Source organism: Cervus elaphus, chromosome 10, assembly GCF_910594005.1.
Source record: "Cervus elaphus chromosome 10, mCerEla1.1, whole genome shotgun sequence".
NCBI classification, from domain to species: domain Eukaryota; kingdom Metazoa; phylum Chordata; class Mammalia; order Artiodactyla; family Cervidae; genus Cervus; species Cervus elaphus.
The window spans coordinates 34314862-34333599 of record NC_057824.1 but is presented as its reverse complement, the minus strand read 5'-3'; the positions used below and the strand labels follow the sequence as shown (position 1 = coordinate 34333599).

At 42.5% G+C, this 18738-nt stretch overlaps 1 protein-coding gene across 1 annotated transcript in view; it reads right to left on the bottom strand.

Annotated features, from left to right (window-relative positions):
• OTOA (otoancorin) overlaps positions 1–18738 on the bottom strand; it is a 75115-nt gene that overhangs the window by 47045 nt on the left and 9332 nt on the right. The window contains exons 3-10 of the mRNA XM_043914509.1: positions 18428–18456; positions 18305–18335; positions 18162–18189; positions 16344–16431; positions 13631–13762; positions 9717–9952; positions 6457–6560; positions 2165–2265 (exon numbers count right to left, since the gene is read on the bottom strand). Of these exons, the coding sequence (XP_043770444.1) occupies positions 2165–2265; positions 6457–6560; positions 9717–9952; positions 13631–13762; positions 16344–16431; positions 18162–18189; positions 18305–18335; positions 18428–18456 (749 nt within the window). The remainder of the gene's footprint in view (positions 1–2164; positions 2266–6456; positions 6561–9716; positions 9953–13630; positions 13763–16343; positions 16432–18161; positions 18190–18304; positions 18336–18427; positions 18457–18738) is intronic.

Genomic DNA, 18738 nt, shown 5'->3' with positions numbered 1-18738 from the left:
CAGTCCTCATTTTCACTGATTTCTTTTTTTTTTCTGTAATCGTTTATTACAAGATATTGAATATAGTTCCCTGTGCTATACAGTAGGACCTTGTGGTTTATCTTTTTTATATAGAGAGGCATGGATCTGCTCATCCCAAACTCCTAATCGATTCTTCAGCCCATTTCCTCTTTGGTAACTGTAAGTGACGTTGATTTCCTAATGGTCTGTAACTGCTGCTTTAGTTTCTTCTACAATCCAACTGTTATTTAGGAAAGTTTTTTTTTTTTTTTAATATATGAGCAGTTGAACTTTTTTCAAGCTAATATTTGTACATTTATTGCTAGATTTGTTTTATTGAGGTCAGAGAATGTGGTCCACAAATTGTTTGCTTTGGGGAATCAGAATTTTTTAAATAGATAAATCCATTTGTAAACAACCCACAGGTGATTTAAAAAAAGAATGTGAGTTCTCTCTGTAAGATATAAAGTTGGATATATGTATATAATATGTATGTAAATACATGCTTACATAATATTTAACACACATTTATTATGTAAATATATACATAATGCATTCAACTTTATTAAATATACTTTTCAGATTCTTTCTGTTATTGTTCACTTTTTGCCTGTGTGTCCAAGAGTGTCGCACTGAAGTCTCCTATATTCTGATGCACTGTTATTCTTCACTTAAAGATTTCATAAAGCTGTCCCTCCCTCACGGATTGTGCTCTTCGTCCATAAGAAATTCCCTCTGTGGCTTCACCTCCTTTCTCTACATGTTTAGAAGATGAAGAAATGTTGTGAACAGCCCCTGGATCTCAAGAAGTCCCTGCTAGGGGCCCAGTTTCCTAAGAATTTAACCTCTATCGACTTTTTGAAAGTCACTCAACTTTGGAAAAGTAAAATGGAGGTCTAATCCATTTTATAAGAGAGGGTTACAAAACTGAGATACATCTGAAATATTCCCAGCCTGTCAGGTAAAAAGAGGAACCTAGGGACTTCCCTGGTGGTCCAGTGGCTAAGAATCCATGATCCCGATGCAGGGGGCTCAGGTTCAAAACTTGGTCAGGGAACTAGATCCACATGCCACAACTAAGGATCCTACATACTCCAGCTAAGACCTGGCACAGCCAAATAAGGAAATTTTTTTTTTAAAGAAAGAGGAACCTAGTTCTGCCTCTGGTTTCATAATAACTAGACATGGTTGGGTCAGTCAGTCCTTGAACAGGCCAGTCATTTGATGCAAACACTTCTTTCACGGGCTAGGAGAAAGTTAGGGCACATAGGGTAACCCTGGTAGCAAGCCCCAAACTCTTTATGAAAAAGCCCCCTGTTGGTAGCATTCCTTGGAGGCTGTGTTCTAGAATCATGCTTCCCAACGGATTTTAGTATCATCAGACCAGCATCAGGAAAAAAGAGAGTAATTCCTGAGCAGGGAGTTAAGCACCATGAATATGTACACTTCTCCACTGTAAACTTTAAAGTCCAATCATCGCTCATGCTAAAGTAGCTATCAATAGAAGTAGCCATAAATAGAAGTAGCAATTAATCCATGTTGCTTTTGATTTGGGTTTGTGCTTCCAATGACTGTAAACTCTATAGCTACAATCCTTGGCATTTCTTGAGCTCAAAACTACCCTTAAATGACCTTTGGTTCATAGCCAACCTTCTCTTTAGATCATGTTGTTGACAACAGAACTGTCTTAGCTGTCCACGATTCTTTTTGTTTTCTTAACTCTTCTACACTAGAACACAATCCAGTGACTGCCTGCCTGAGGCCTTATTCAAGGAGTTTTCTTTAGATGCTCAAGTTATATTGAACTAAAGTGAGTATTCAACTTCCAGGGCACCTCGACTGGCTGGCTGAACACGAGAGGTTTAGAACACACCTTGTGTGCATGCTAAGTCGATTCAGTCGTGTCCGACTTTTTGCTATTTAATGGACTGTAGCCCGCCAGGCTCCTCTGTCCGTGGGATTCTCCAGGGAAGAATACTGGAGTGGGTTGCATTGCCCTCCCCTCTAGGGGATCTTCCCAACCCAGGGATGGAACCCATGTCTCTTACGTCTCCTGCATTGGCAGGCAGGTTCTTTACCACTAGCGCCACCTGGGAAGTCCAGAACATACCTTACTTCAGATGTATTGGTGATGGAGACATGTAAATGTACTTTTCAAACTTACTTCTATGGGACTAATTCTCATAATTTCTTCAAAGGATAGGTGAACCATGTATCTGCCCAAAATCCACAAGTTTTCTGCACTGACCCATGAAACAGAGTCATCTGCAAAAAAGACAAAACATAGATTAAAAAGTAAATAAATAAAAGCCTGTGCACTGGTAAATGACAGTCAAAAATATCTTTGATGTCAGGACCTCTTTTTGCATCCATTAATTCATTCAACAGCCATTTTTTGAGAGCCCTCTGCTTATGAGATGCTACACTATACACAGGCAATGACAGATGTCCACCACTTCGTTACTCTTAGAGCGGCTCTTTGGACCAGCAGCCTCAACATCACTTGGGAACTAGTTAGAAATGCAGATTATTTTTTAATACTAAGACCACAAAATATAGTTTCATTTTTAGTTTAGTTACTAACTTGAAATATATTTGATTCTTTTATTACTGCCAGTAACAATACTTATCTTCCTTATTGATTATCACTGCATACATGAGCGAACCCAAACCATTTGTCCTTTTTTATATGCTTCCCTAATGGTCTCCAAATCTTTCCTCTCGTGGACTTTCCCAACAGCTGGAATGCCTTTCCCCTAACCCTTCTGCTTCCAAACCCAACCTTAAAAACTGAGCTCAAATATTTCCTCTTCCTTGAAGCCCTCTCTCATCTCCTCAGCCAGCAGTATAATTTCTCTCTTTTCTGAATTCCCAGAGAACTTTATCACTCTGTTCAGACATTTGAAATTCCCCATCAGCAAATGTCAGTGGGATTTTAAGAACAATTATGGCCAGGATCCAAATTCAAATTTCAGTGAACTGGGACATCTCTGGTGGTCCAGTGGTTAAGCATTCACTTTTCAATGCAAAGGGCAAGGGTTCAATTGCTGGTTGGGGAACTAAGGTCCTGCAGGCTGTGAGAAAGTAAAAGGGAAAGTGTTAGCCGTTCAGTCGTGTCTGACTCTTTGCAACCCCATGGACTATAGTCCACCAGGCTCCTCTGTCCCTGGAATTCTCTAGGCAAGAACACTGGAGTAGGTAGCCATTCCCTTCTCCAAGAGATCTTTCCAACTGTGGGGTATGGCCAAAAAAAAATTTTTTTTAATTTCAGTGAACTAGAATTGGCTGCCATTGCCCCTAATCCTCCACCTCCAGAAAAAGATTTACACAGAAAAGTATTGCGTTGGCAGCATTTGGGGGAAATGAAAAAAGCAAGGGAGCATTTTTAGGGTGCAGTGAATCAGTCACCAAAAGCTATTGCAAGAAGCCATGGACAACGGCTAATGCCCAAAGGAGATGGTGAGGTCAGCTGATCTGTGGACCATATCAAAGAAGAAGAGGGTGCATCCCCAACCCAGGAATCAGAGTTGTTGCTGTGAGCACAGGTAAACATCCTCTAGATGGGAACTCTGAACACTTGACTTGGTTATTAGGAGAAAGAGTGGCCCTGAAGGCTAGATAATTCTGGGGAGGAACCACTAACTTCACCAAGAACTAAGCTGAGATGTTCATTTTTAATTAATTATTAAGCATGAACTGTATTTCTGCAGACCAATGATCTCCAAACTCGGGATATTTTTGACACCCAAAGTATTTCCAGTTACCTCAAGGAACTTCATGAAAAAAAAGTTTAAAGTCAAAATAGAATTGATTTTAATTCACTTTAGTTTAATAATGAAATATACCACATAGGGATTTTAGGAGAGTTTGTCCCTAATTACATTCTGGCAACAAGGACATAAGGGAAGTCGAGAGTCTAGAACTGTGGTGCTGGAGAAGACTCTTGAGAGTCCCATGAACGACAAGGAGATCAAACCAGTTAATCCTAAAGGAAATCAACCCTGAATATTCATTGGAAGGACTGATACTGAAGCTGAAACTCTAATACTATGGCCACCCGATGTGAAGTGCTGACTCACTGGAAAAGACCCTGATGCTGGGAAAGATTGAGGACAGGAGGAGAAGGGGACGACAAAGGATAAGGTCATTGGATGGCATCACCAACTCGATGGACATGATTTGAGCAAACTCCAGGAGATAGTGAAGGACAGAGAAGCCTGGCATGCTGCAGACCATGGGGTCACAAAGAGCTGAACAGGACCTAGCAACCAAACAACAAGAATCTAGTGGGTGAGTTGAGTGAATTTCCCAGGTTACGTAGTGTGAGATTCAGTTTCCCAGAGGTCACAATTATGCACCAGGCAGAGGGAATTCTGCTGTGCATGGAAGACATTTATTATTCCACTGTTTGATGCTTCTTTATACACAAATCTCAGAGCTGAATTCCCGGAAAAGGCCTGGCTGGCACTAACTCCACTTCTACCCACTGGCTCTCTCTGTCTCCCCCACACACATAGGCTCACTTCCACCTCAGGGCCTTTTATCTGCTGCTTCCCCTGCCTGGAATACTTTTCCTCCAGAGCCTCACACATCTGATTCCATTTTTCATTTTGGCTTCAAAACCAAATGTCACCTGCCCAGAGAGCTCTTCTTTGACTCCTTTATCTGGGGGTCAGAAACTACAGCCTATGGGCCAAACCCACCCAACATCTCTTTTTGGACAGCCTTCAGCTTGGTTTTCACATTTTTTAATGGCTGAGGGAAAATCAAAAGAAGGATATTTTGTGACACTTGAAAATTACATGAAATTCACATGTCAGTGTCTGTAAATAAGGCTTTCTTGGGCTACAGCTACACCTACTTATTTGCTGTCTAAGGCTGCTTTTCTGTTATACTCACAAAGTCTAAAACTTTTACTCTGGCCCTTTACAGAAAACCGTGGCCAAGCCCTGTTCTAGTCTAAAGCAGTAACCCTCTCCATTGCATTGACCAATTTTATCTTCTGCAGAGCCGTTACTCATATCTATATTCTCTCTCTCTCCCTCTCTTCTTTTTATTTACTTGCCTAAAAGTTTTCTCCACCTACTCACCCACAATAAAACTGCAGCTCCACAAGAGCAAATACTTGTCTTCTATTCCTCTGTATCTCCAGTGGCTGACACATACTAGGCTTTTTTTTATAAATGTGATTTTTTTTTTTTAATTTTTGGCCACACCTCGTGGCATGTGCAATCTTAGTTCCAGACCAAGAAATGAACCCATGCCTCCCACACTGAAAGGTGGAGTCCCAACCACCGGACCCCCAGGTAAGTCCAGTGGGCTCTTTTTAGGTGTTGAAAGAGTTTTTTCTGTTTACATTACTAGCATTAAAGATTCAACAAGTTGACGTTACCTGTGAAATTGTTTGCATTACTAATCTGCATCGCTATTATTTTCTTCTCTATTTTTTGATTGTAGTAAAATTCACATAACATAAAATTTACCACCTTAATCACTTTTAAGTACCCAGTTCAGTGGCATTAAGTACATTCACTTTGCTAGGCAACCAGCACCACCATCCGTTTCCAGAACTTTTTCATCTTGCAAACCTGAAACTCTGTACCCACTAAACAGCACCTCTGGGAATTCCCTGGGGGTCCAGTGGCCAGGACTCAGCACTTTCACTGCCGAGGGCCTGCGGTTCAATCCCTGGTTAGGGAACTAAGATCCCACAAGCCACTCAACACAGCCAATAAACAAAATGAAATAAATAAAATAAATTTAAATAAAATAAAATAAATAGTAACTCTCCACACTCCCCATTCCTTCCTCTCCCAGCCCCTGGCAACCACCACTCTACAGTCCATCTCTATGAATTTGACTATTCTAGGAAATAGTAGGTTTGTTTTTTTTTAATAGTAGGTTTTTAATAAACATTTGTCAATACACCCATGGCTGATTCATGTCAATGTATAGCAAAAACCACTATAATATTGTAAAGTAATTAGCTTCCAATTAAAATTACTAATTAATTTACAAAAAAAAATAAGCATCTGTCAAATAAATAAATCCTGGCCTATTTCTGCTTTGGTTGCCAGGAAGCTTCGTGCTAAATTTCTGGGCTTTACTGTAAAGATTTTCTGCAAAAGAACTATATTGTCCCATTTTGATACAGATTTTTAACACAGATTTTTGAACTTGTAAACTTGTTATTATTTCCTAAGAAACTAGGACACACCTTTGATTCTAAGATACAGATGATTCTTACTTCAGAGACTTCAACATGTGAAAAATGCATTGATGAAATGGGGTATGTGTGTTTTCCCACAAGCCACATCATGTCCTTTTTGGAAGCTGAGGGAGGTAAAAGTCTTAAGTGACAATGAAATCAAATCCCTATTTATAGAGATGAAGCACCACCACGTTTAAGGATGGACTCCCCCTAAAAAGTGTTCCCACCTCAAAGCCTGGGCTCACCAGTCACATTGGAGGATGTCTTCAAAACCCCAGTCATCCAGCAGTAGAGAGCCCTCTGGGCGTGGGCTGAGGTCTGGTCATAGAGATCTTTGAACAGCGCAGACCTAAACAACGCAAACATGGGTATCAATTAAGGAACAAACAGATGCAGGCCTGCAGGCAGAGTCCAACCAGCAAATGCACACAGACTGGTTAAAAGCCTTTCCCACTCCCCTTGCTGTATGTAGCTATTTTCCCATTTTTCCTCTTTCCATCACATTTAAATATCTGCCAAAGACTGATCTCCACTTCCCAACCACCTGGTCTTTTTTTTTTTTTTACATAACAGTTTCATTAAGCTGTAATTTGTGTACCATACAATTTGTCCATTTAAAGTACACAACTCAGTGATTTTCAGAATATTCATGGACTTTTACAACCATCACTACAATCCATTTTAGAACCCATTTAGTGCCTCAAAAAGGAACCCTGTACTCTTCTCTCTCACCCCTGAACCTCTAGTCACCCCATCTCCTAGAAACCACTAATCTACTTTCTGTCTCTATAGATTTTCCTCTTCTGGATATTTCGGATAAACGCAATCATACACTATGTCACATTTGTATCTGGCCTCTTTCACATGGCATGATGTTTTCAAGGTTCATGCATGTTGGGACATGTATCAGTACTTTGTTTTATGGTCAAATTCTATTCTGTTGTACAAATATACCAAATTTTCTTTATCTGCTCATCAGTTGGACTATTTCCACCTTTTGCCTATTATGAATAATGCCGCTATAATTATTCACATACAAGTGTTTATGTAACATGCTTCATTTTCCTTGGATGTAGACCTAGAAGTGGAATTTCTGGGTTAAATGGCAACTCTATATGTAGTCTTTTGAGGAACTGCCAGACTGTTTTCCAAAGTAGCTACACCATTTTACTCTCTCACCAACAGTGTCTGAAGGTTTTGATTTCTCCACCTCCTTGTCAACACTTGTTATTATCTGACATTTCAGTTACAGACATCCTCAGGGTATAAAGTGTCTTGGTCACTTTTTAAGTCACAGTCATCTGGTTTCCCCACTGCCACACTACTGTTTGTGGTCCAAATCCCAAATGACCTCCTTGTCACCACACCCAGCAGTTCCATTTGGTCCAATGTGAGTTGACCTTTCAGCATTTGGCACTGATCACCCCTCTGGTTCATCCCGGCAAAACAGTTGAGTCTCTTCATCCTGGAAGACTTCCTTCAATTCTACCCACCACCACTGAAAATCAATTCACCAAATGACCAACTCGCCAACCTTTCCTAAGTTTAAAGTTTGTTCCTGCCACTCTCCCAGCCATTTCATATGTGAAGAGGCAAACTTTCCCTTAAATCCATCTCAGGATCTTCTCTCCATATCTTTCTTTTCTTCTTTTTCTCCTCGCCCTTCCTCCTCCTCCTCCTCCTTGTTTTACTTCCTCTTTCTCCTCTTATTCCGGTTCTTCTTCTTCCTCTTCCTCTTCTTTCTCTCTCTCTCTCTCTTTCAGTTGTTGTTTTGTTTTTCATAACAACAGAGGGGGTGAAAGGGACAGAAGATAGCTATATTCAGTAATTCTGAAAAAATGGTAAACATCACTTAAGGGAAAGCTTGCCCATTTGTAACAATGCTCTATCATGACCCAGGTCAAGTTATTCAATCTCACTGTGCCTCAATTTTCCCATTTGAAAAATGGGAATGGGGTTAACGACAACATCCTCACAAGCAGAAAGGGAGAGTAAGAAGAAGGCAAAAACTGAGGTTCAGGAGAACTGGCTTGAGTTCAGATTAAGTCAAGCCCCATGGGGTCACTGCAGGTATACTGTCCCCTTGTTGTGCCTCAGTTTCTTCATCTGTGAAAGAAGAGGTTGGATTAAATGAAGCTCATCAGGAAACAGGAAATGGGGGCATGTTCTGGACTCCCCAGTGATGATGAGAACCTGGAGTCAGGCAGTGTTATACCTGTATTGTTCTGCTGTCTTTCTCTCTGTAGGGCCCGAAATCTTTTCCTGGGTCCTTCTTCAGGGTTTCTATAAAGTTTTTGTGCTGGACATCTAAGTTTTGACTGTCAAGTATCCACCCCCTCTCTTGTCATAACAGCACCTCAGTTTTCCTTGGGAAAATGATGTTTCTCCCACATCCATGTGGTTTGGGTGGAACTGTGACCCACATGCAAGCCATTCATCTTACAGATCCCACTGGCCACAGTTATTGGCTCAAGAATGGGCATGTGACCTAATCTGGACCAATGAGATTCAGGTCTAGGACTCTGCTTGGAACTGCTGGGACAGTCCTCTGGACCAGGCACTCTGAGGAGGGGCCTGGAATTGCCCATGCTCCGTTGTGGAGAGAGCTTGCCTGGGAGCAAAGCCAACCCAGAGGAGGGCAGAGCTGAGAGATAAAAAAAAAACAAAACAAAACAAAAACAGATGTTGCTGATGGTGTAATTTGAGCTCCTGGATCCAACCGTGTTCTGTCAATCCTGCTGCCTCTCAAGGAGAAAGTCTCAATTTCGTGCTAGTGAGTCTTCAATACACACTCAGCTCCTTTTTTAACCTGAGAACAGGTCCCAAGCTCAGAGTACTATATCTAGCTAGGATTTAATGACACTTTTCAAATTGCTGTTGAATTTATTTTTATGATTCCTTACATGACAGCAACTAAACAACAACAAAGACAAATGATACTGGTTTCCCATTTACAGGAACTATATCATATTTACTTTTTAAAAATTTATTTACTTAATTTTATTCAAGTACAGTTGATTTAAAATGTTACCTTAGTTTCAAGTGTACAGCAAAGTGATTCAGTTATACATACGCATATATCTATTTTTTTCAGATTCGTTCTCCTTATAGATTGTTACCAAATTTGAATCTAGTTCCCTGTGCTATACAGTAGGTCCTTATTGGTTATCCCTTTTATATACAGTAGCATGTATCATTTTTTTTACTTTTAGTATAGATATTTTAAGCAAAGAGAATGAATCACTATTTTTTAAATACACGAAATAAATAATAATATAAGAGGTATACAAATATGGCAAAAATTATGAGGATGATACCAGAACGACTAAAACGTGGGAGACTCTGTTTTAATCACGCCATCTCTAAACTGACCTCGAATATTAACCTGTCCTCACCTGCCTTCTCCCCTCCCTCAGGAGGGGAGATGTGTTATCTCCTTGACCTCAGGACAGACTCTGAGGGGCAGCGGGTGGAGTCAGCGGGTGGCAGGGAGGAGGACACTCACAGGTTCTTGAAGGCGTCTTCACGCAGGTCACGCGGGAGCCTCTCCGTGATGTCCGGCTGGAGAAAGCGGCCTGAGGACCCCCTCAGCACCCTGCCCAGGATCTCCACACACTCCAGGGGGTTCAGCACCCAGAAACACCTCTCCAGCGTGATGAGAAACAGGCTGCGGTTCACACCCGGGCTCTGCAAGGCTTGCTTCCGAATCTCTCCCAAGTCAATAACGATGTCGCCCAACTCCTAAAGGAGTGACAGAAGTGAGGGTTGCCTGTCAACTAGGAAACACTGGGAGGGACCACACTTAGCAGCAGAGGTGAAATTCAGGACCACTGTTAAACACTCTGCTGCTATGTCAAATATTCTAGACTTTTCTGTCACCTACAGAATACCTTGTCCTTCTCCAGATACATCATGACTGCCACACCTCAGGCCCTTGCTCTAGCTGGAATCCTCACCTCCTTGACTCAGCAAATTCCAGCTGATTCTTTCAGGTCAAGGTCAGTCACCATTGAATCGGTGAAGTCTTCTCCGATGTCCTACTTTGGTCAAATCAAACCTCCCTCCACTCTGGGCTCCCAAGAGCATCCTGAACCAAACTCCATGATTAGAGATGCTTACAAACCTATCTTTCCTCCAAGCCAGCGGACCTCAACCCTGGCTGCACATCAGAACGACAAGGGAGGTGATTCCCCAGCACCACCAGAGTCTGCTTTAACAGGGCTCTGGTGGAGCCCTGGCATCTGATTCAGTCTCCAGCTAAGGCTGAGCCAGCAAAGTGCTGAGGCCCATGCCATGTGCCCAGTGGGATTCCTGGTATGCAAAAGATGTTGAGAAATAGCCTGTTAGGATGAATGAATGAATCCTTTGGACCACAGACCCAGGAACGCTGACAGAGTTTAGGCAAAATTTGACTGTTCATTACTCTCTCCTCCACCCACTACACCTTCCAAAAATAACAACCACAATTTACTGAGTATGGACTACACGCCAGGCACTGTGCCAAGCATGGAGCAACCACACATACTCTCCTGTTATTCTCACAACAGTCCTATAGGTTGAGACCCATCGGACTGAGGGTCAGATATTCCTAGGTTCAAATCCCAGGCCCTTGACTTATATGTGTGTGTCCTTGCATAAGTCACTCATCTTTTTTAAGCCTCGGTTTCTTCCTCTTGAATGAAGATAAAAATCAGTGCCTACCTCTTGGATTTATAAAAACTGAATGAGATTTAATGAATGGAGAGAGCTTGGTACCTAGTGAACGCTCAGCAAACATTACATGCTATAATTAACTCACTATCACAGGTGATGAGAAGCAAAAGCAAGACTAGACAACCTGCCCAAACCCACACAAAGCTGGGATCTGAAACAAGTGTACTGAATCCAAGCCCACTCACCCTAACCACGTCTACTAGTTTCCTAACTTCCATCATTGCCAACTGGGGCCAAACAGTGCGGCAGCTAAGAGTGTAACTTGGGGGTTCTGAGGCAGGGGTCTGTGGATAGTATTAGGGCATCTGTGAACACAGGGGTGGGGGTGGAGGGGATTGCATCCTCCCTTTCACAGCTATGGAACTGACCCCCAGCATCTCCTTCAAGGATGAACATAGGCAGCGAGCCAGCAAGGTGGCTTTGAACCAGAAAGAAGCTTTGCTGTGTCATCACTAAAAATCACAAACACTTTCATAACTCACGACCGTTGTTGCAAATGACTTGAAATCTCACTCACACTCAACATTTCCTCAAAATTACAGAAGCTATTAGACCAACCACTAAACCTCACTATTGAAAGTGTACAAGAATTACTGACCCCCAACTTTGTCTTACGTATTTTGATAAATGTCTTTCAATACAATCAACTTCCTTTATCATCCTTTGTATTTCATTGTATAGATGTTAACACCTTATTCTGAGAAGGAGCCTGCGGGCCTTACCACGGGCTCACAGCGAAGAGTCAGGAACCCAGGTTCTTACCTCAGATTTGCTACTTTCAAGCTGTGTAACCTGAAGTTACTTACTCAACTTCTCCAAGTCTGTTTCCTCATCTGAATATTGAAATGGTAAGATTCTAGTTACCCTTATTTCAGAAGGTCTTGGCTTGTTAAACCTTTAGAAGAGTGTTGGCAAATATGGCCCACAGGCCCAATTCAGCCCACCGCCTGTTTCTGTAAATAAAGTTTTACAGGTACACATCCAGACCCATTCATTTACCTGTCATCTACTTTGACACTACAACCACAGAGTTTAGTAGTTGTGACAGAGACTATATGGCCTGCAAAGCCTGAAATATTTATTATGAGGCCCTCTACAGAAACAGCTCACTGATCATTCCCTCAGGATAATACCTGACACATGGCAAACCCTCAATAAACATTAATCCAGACCATTTTCATAGGCCACCATCCTCATTTTTGCCATATCTTTCATCGCCTTTACAATTATTTAGTTTATTTTTAACTTCAAACTGACTCTTCTTAAAACTTAAATTCATTTCAAAAGGAAAAATTCTATCTCCATCAAACTCACAGTTTTGATGTGTATTTTAATAACAGACATTGAAATTAATTTATGATTATTAGAATGTTTAAATGCTTCAATTCCCTTAGGAGAATGCTGCTCTACTTTCAACTGTCTCTGAAAAACTCTAAACCTCCCCTTTCTGGTTCCCAGTGATTCTCTGTGTCTCAGAGGCCTTGCTTTGCTCTTTTATAGCCAACCTTATTTTGTGAAAATTACCTGTTTCTGTTTTTTGTCTCCTCTGGACCATAAGCTCCTTGAGGGCAGAGACAGTCTTTCATCTCAGAATCCAGTGTCTCCTGGTACACGGTAATCATTCATGGGTATTTATGAAGCCAAACTATTGGGACTCCTCAGTACCCCTCATTTCTTTGTGTGTGTGTGTGTGTGTGTTGTGTAGCCTTTTGTTAGCAACTAAAATAGAAGGGATCTGTTGTACAACATGGGTAGTAATTGAATATAACTGGAGATTTTTATATTCTAATACAGATCATTTATAAATGCAATATCTTTATTAAAAAGCTTCCTCCTTTTTGTGTATAATTTGCAGATTTATTCTGAAAGCAGAGCATATGTGCACAAGTCTGCAAAGAGGGCAAATTTAGGATACGGTAAATGCTTCACAAGTTACTTTCAAAAAACTGACTGCCACAACTGTGCCTTTACAATACCTTTTTTCTTTTTTTGATCAAAATATTTTTATACCAGCCTTCCTTAGACTGCTTTTAACTCCAAAGCATTTTTTTTACAGAGTTGAAATTGTGGAAGGACTATACCTACTAGAAAAGAAGAAACTTCTGTTAGTTTAAGATTTCAGAATGCCCCCAAACCAAGACCAGTATCTTGGTAAGGCTTAGGCCGGGACCCTGGACAGAGTGTGAGTGTGTGCAGGTGGCATTCCTGAGGGTTCAGAGCTGCAGTGAACTTGGAGTGGTCAGGCTGCACACCCCACTGAACTGTCTTGCCAGTTTCTACACTGGCTGGTCTGAGCTCCTCTCATTTCTTAGTCCTTATAAAGTATTAGTTGCTCAGTCATATCCAACTCTTTATGACCCCATGGACTGTAACCCACCAGGCTTCTCTGTCCATAGGCTTCTCCAGACAAGAATACTGGATTGGGTTGCCTTTCCCTTCTCCAAGGGATCTGCCCAACCCAGGGATCGAACCCAGGTCTCCCGCATAGGATGTGGATTCTTTACCGTCTGAGCAACCATCAGAATATGAATTATAAGGCCCTTCATTTGAACTCTGGAGGAAGTAAGACAGAAAATCTAGGTCCCAGGGAGTTTTCAGGGGAAGAAGAAGAGAGGCCAGGATGAGGCTCAGTTCCATTCAACTTGACAAGCACCAAGTTGAATGCCCTGGACTCCCCCCACTCCCAGGATGCCAAGAAAGCCTCACCAGGCGGTCCTTCTTGTCTTCCAAGAGACATTTCATGGCGGTGTGGAACTGCTGAGTGTCTGTTGCCCTCAGGTCCTCCAGCAGCTTCTGGGGCTGGTACAAACGCTGCTCCAGGTGATTTGCCATGGCTGCCTGGACATGGAATGCTGGGCGAGTCAGTGAGGACGGGACAGGAGCACACAGTCAGCACCCAGCCAAGCCACCTAATTCCCTGCAGAGACCGCAGGCTGGCAGCCTGCACACGCTTGGCGGAGTTGGCTCCAAAATTTTTAATGAGCTGCCAACATTTAAAATTCAGGAAATTCCTCACAAAAATCCACAAAGATGTGGCAACACTGGACACATATCCCCTTCTGTGTAATAATCAACAGGCCAAGGGGCAGTCGCTCACTGTAATTACTCTTCCTGGTCACCACCCTCCAGGTAGCTGATTATCCCACAGCTGCCTGGTCCCTGCAGGCAATTGAGGTTTCAAGTTCAGAGCAGCTGACCTCTACCCAGATAGTTTACTATGCCCAGATGGTCACTGCTCAAACCCTCTGCCATGCTCCAAGCCCCCTGCCATTCTCCAAGCCCCCTGCACAGGAGCAACATTTAGGCAGCATGAACTGGCTGTGGCATCCCCTCCAGGGTAAGGCGCAGAGGCCAGCAGTTTCTCCTAGAGGAGATTTCCTCTGCTATCTGGGGAGCTATTTTCTAAATCTTCCTTAAATAAAAGTGCTCTAGAAAGGCAGCAAAGCATCATGGACAAAAGGTAGGCTCTAGAATCAGACAACCCATGTGCAAATCCCCACCTTGCCACTTACTAGTCGTGCAGCCTCAGGCAAGTTCCTTAACTAGGATTGCTAGATAAAATACAGGATGCTCGGCTACATTTGAATTAAAGATAAACAACAAATAATTTTTAGCATAAGTATATCCCAAATATGGTATGGGATGTACTTATACTAAAAATGTATTTGCTATTAATCTGCAAGTCAAATTTAACTGAGATTCCTGGGTGTTATTTGACAAATGGGCAACAGCATCTCCAGGTATCAGTTTTCTCAGCTGAAAAGTAGGGACAAGAGTCAAACTTACTATGTAAGTAAGGATTAATCCTATGTCACGAGGAGTAAATGAGTACGCAAAGGGTTCTCAGTCAGGGCCAGCCATTATCCCCTGTCCTGAATGAGTGGAAGAATTGTTTACTCAACGTCTCTCCCTCTAGAATGACAGGCCCACATGGGTGGTCAGGTGACTGCCTGTTCTCCTGAGTCGCCAGTGTCTACAACTGAGCCTGGCAGAGGCTGGATGAGTAGGTACTGAATGAATAAATGAATATACAAACAGGGAGGATAGCTCAACTCAGGTTAAAATATACACATTTCATGAAGAGCCCTACTGCTAGAGAGAAAGGGGCAAGCATCACTTCTTTACAGATTACACACACTGATGAGCAAGACGAAGAAAGCAGATGCCATGAGGCCACCGGCCACCTCCACCTAGTGGCTGTAAGTGGTTAGCAAGCAGCAATCTCAGTGCAGTTCTCACATCAATGTTCATCTTCACCATAAGGTAAGTAAAAGCTGACACAACAAAGACGTATGTGGGAACTTCATTCATAAGCAATATGACCTCTTTGCTGAATCAGGTAACAGTCTTTGAATTCTGAAAGAATGTTCTTTCAGTTTTCTGTGCTCTTGACAGTGTATTGGTAAAGGCACAACATTGCACCCTGTCTACTAATTACGCTCATGAGGTACAGGTTGGCCAGCTCCCTGCAATTCCTACCATCCCCTATTGTTCCCTAATGTAAATATCCATTGCCATCCATTTACACACTTGCGCTACTGTTTTTCTCACACTAGAATTTAAAGGTAAGAAAAATATTTCCTGGACCTGCGTTTGAGAGACTGATAATTACACCCAAAGATCCACTCTCTCGTAATTCCTTTCAGCAACAAAAGTCCACAAGTTTTATCTGGGTACACGGCCTCTCATCTTACTCCTCTGCAGTGAGATGTGACTGTGGACTGTGAGCCAATGAAATGTGAGCAGGAGGAAGTATGCAACTTGCAGGTCACATCTTTAAAGATAAGCTGTTCACCCTTCACTTCCTCTTTCCCACGGCGCCCTCTCTGGGCTGGAGAATGGATATGTTATTTCAACCACGTGAGCAACAACTTCCTGTGTGTGTGTGTTAGTCATTCAGTCACGTGTGACTCTTTGCAACCCCATGGAATGGGGTCTGTGTAGCCCGCCAGGCAGCTCTGCCCATGAGATTCTCCAGGCAAGAATACTGGAGTGGGTTGCCATTCCCTTCTCCAGAATAACACCCTAGATGATGACAAAGCAACAAGACAGAAGAAACCTGGGCCTCTCGATGGCCTTTTGAGGTAGAGTTGCCTCTCCTCTCTGGACTTCCCACCTGGCCCTGGAGTATTACATATAATAGAAATAAGCTAAATTGTTTGAGCTGCTGTAATTTGAGGGGTCTTTGCTGAGAGACAGCAGCTCAGCCTACACCCTATATAGACACCAGGTCTCCATCAAAAGTAGAAAGACAAAAGACAAAAGAGCTTATAGCACGTTTCCAAAAACACTGGACAGAAGATGTTTCTTTGTGGAAGTGAAGACTAGCTCTCCACCAGTTCTCCAACTCACCTGGCTCCTGAGTTTGTAACCCCTGGGCACTGAGAGGGGAACACGGGGGTGGGTCTCAGATACACACCTGCAGGCTGGGGATGGTGAAGGCAACGTGCCGTGAATTCAGATAGGCCAGGACTCTGTGCGACAGGTCTGCCGTCCACACGTGGGAGCTTCAGTCGAAGACAGACAGAGAAGGTCGTGATGACAGGTTTCGCTAGGATGGGTAGTCCCCCTGCTAGCTGAGAGCTCAGGGGACCACAGTTCAGAGAGGACAGTGGGAGTGGACCAGGATGCTAGGAACTCTGTGCTTTGGGAGGAAGGAGAGGTGTTGCCCTGACACAGTGTGGAGGAGTTTCCAGTGCTAGGAAGCCACCCTAACACCAGTCTCTCAAAGACAATAATCAGTTTCAGAGCTGTGTACTATATTCTAAATCCTGTAACAATCCACTCAGATTAACAATCCAGACAAATGGACTTGAACAGGTGTCCCTTCTCCAGGGGATCTTCCCAACCCAGGGATCGAACCCAGGTCTCCCTCACTGAAGGTGGATTCTTTACCAGCTGAGCTACCAGGGAAGCCCCCTAACTATATTCAATTTACAAAGCAAATGCTGTATATACCATGAGAGGCTGGAATAGCAGAGTTAAGACTGTGGGCTCAAAACCTGGATTTGAATACTGGCTCTACCACTCAACTGCGTGAACTCAGGCAATCTACTGAGTTTTCCTGTGCCCCAGTTTCCGTTTCTATGTAAAAAAGCTAACTGTGAGAATTAAATTTGTCCACACATGTAAAGTGCTAAAACATCACCGAACATACAGAAAATGCACACCTTCCTTCATAACAGCCAAAAATTGAAAACAACTCAGATGTCCAACAACAGGTGAAATGTTCAACAGGTGGTAATACCTATTCGATGGAATGCCCCTCACTCAGAAAAGGGGAATGAGTGCAACTTTTGCTTCCAGCTGTTATGGAGTAACTGGCAGTGGATAAATTCTCCTGCCTTAAACAATTAGAAGGCCTTTTATAATCACATTCTCGTTATAGATAGATAGATAGGTGCTGCTAGATAAATGGAGAGTTAGAGACAGATAAAAAATGTTAGCCTGCAAGAATATATTCAATACTGTCAACTGGAGTTACCTTAGGGAGAAGAGTGTTTATGGGGATCTTTCACTTTAACATAATTGAGTGCTCCTGTCAGGGGCCCCAAGTCTCCCATCTGTCCTTCATAGTACTTGTTCTATTAGAATTATTTGTTAATATTTACCTTGCCACAACACTATGCAGTGCCCTGCTCCACAGGGTGGTATCTAACAGGACACAAAGGGACAGTGAGGGACTTTCCTGGTGGTCCAGTGGTTAAGACTCCCATAGCAGGTGGCATCAGTTCGATTCCTGGTCAGGGAACTAAGATCCCACATGCCACATGGTGTGACCAAATAAGATAAAATGATAGAGCATTCTAAAAAAATTAAGTGACAGTGAGCCCTGGGACCAGGCTGCTAGGTACATACCCTAGCTACACCACTTCCCAGCTTCGTGACCTTAAATCACCTCCTTGGGCCTCAGTTTCATTATTCTATCTAATGAGATAAAAAAGGACCTACCTGGGTGGGAGGAGGCGGAGGTTTGTGAGGATTATATGTGTTTTCTATGCATAAAGCACTTAGAATAGTACCTGCTACATAATAAGCACTCAGTAAATGTTAGCTCTTGTGTTACAGCAGAGGGGGCCAAAATTGTATGAAACAAATATATCTATTCTAAAACACTTGTGCACTGGATAAATTCTGGATAAATTAGATAAACGAGTATATAGTACTTTTTATAGTTAAGGGACTTCCATTAAGAAAATCTATTCCATCCCTCTCCCTCCCCTTTAGGATGAGTTACCTTTGAAACTGTATGAGATCCAGCAATGCTACAATGGAAATAAAATGAAAAGACAACTTAAAAGGGAATCATTCCAGAGAGATCACAGGCACCTCCTGTTTGAAATTCTTAGACGCAACAAGCAGGGACAGTGGGAACGTTACCATTCAGGTAGCTTCCATCTATTATTTCTTCCTAAAAGGTAAAAAGATAACATCAAGTATAACATCCACAAGTTGGCGGGTTCAGCAGAGGGGATGTTGTTTAAAAGAATATGGAATACTCACCGCCATCTTTTGCAACAAAGGGTGCAAATCTGCAACAAAGCCATTGAATGTATAAACAGAATTGAGTGGGATGACCTTCAAAAATACAGATGTGTTAAGAAAAGAGCCCCCAAAAAAGGTTAGTCATGGAGGAAATTTTTAGTGAATTTTTATTATGCTTGTTCCAGGGTGAGGAAATCTTGGTTTGAGAAATCCTTTTAGAATAACCCTGAAAATTCTACATATACAGGGACATACAGGGCACACAGGCAGGCACACGTCCCAGAACACTCTATAGCACCACGTACCTGAACTGGCCTAACCCCACTCCA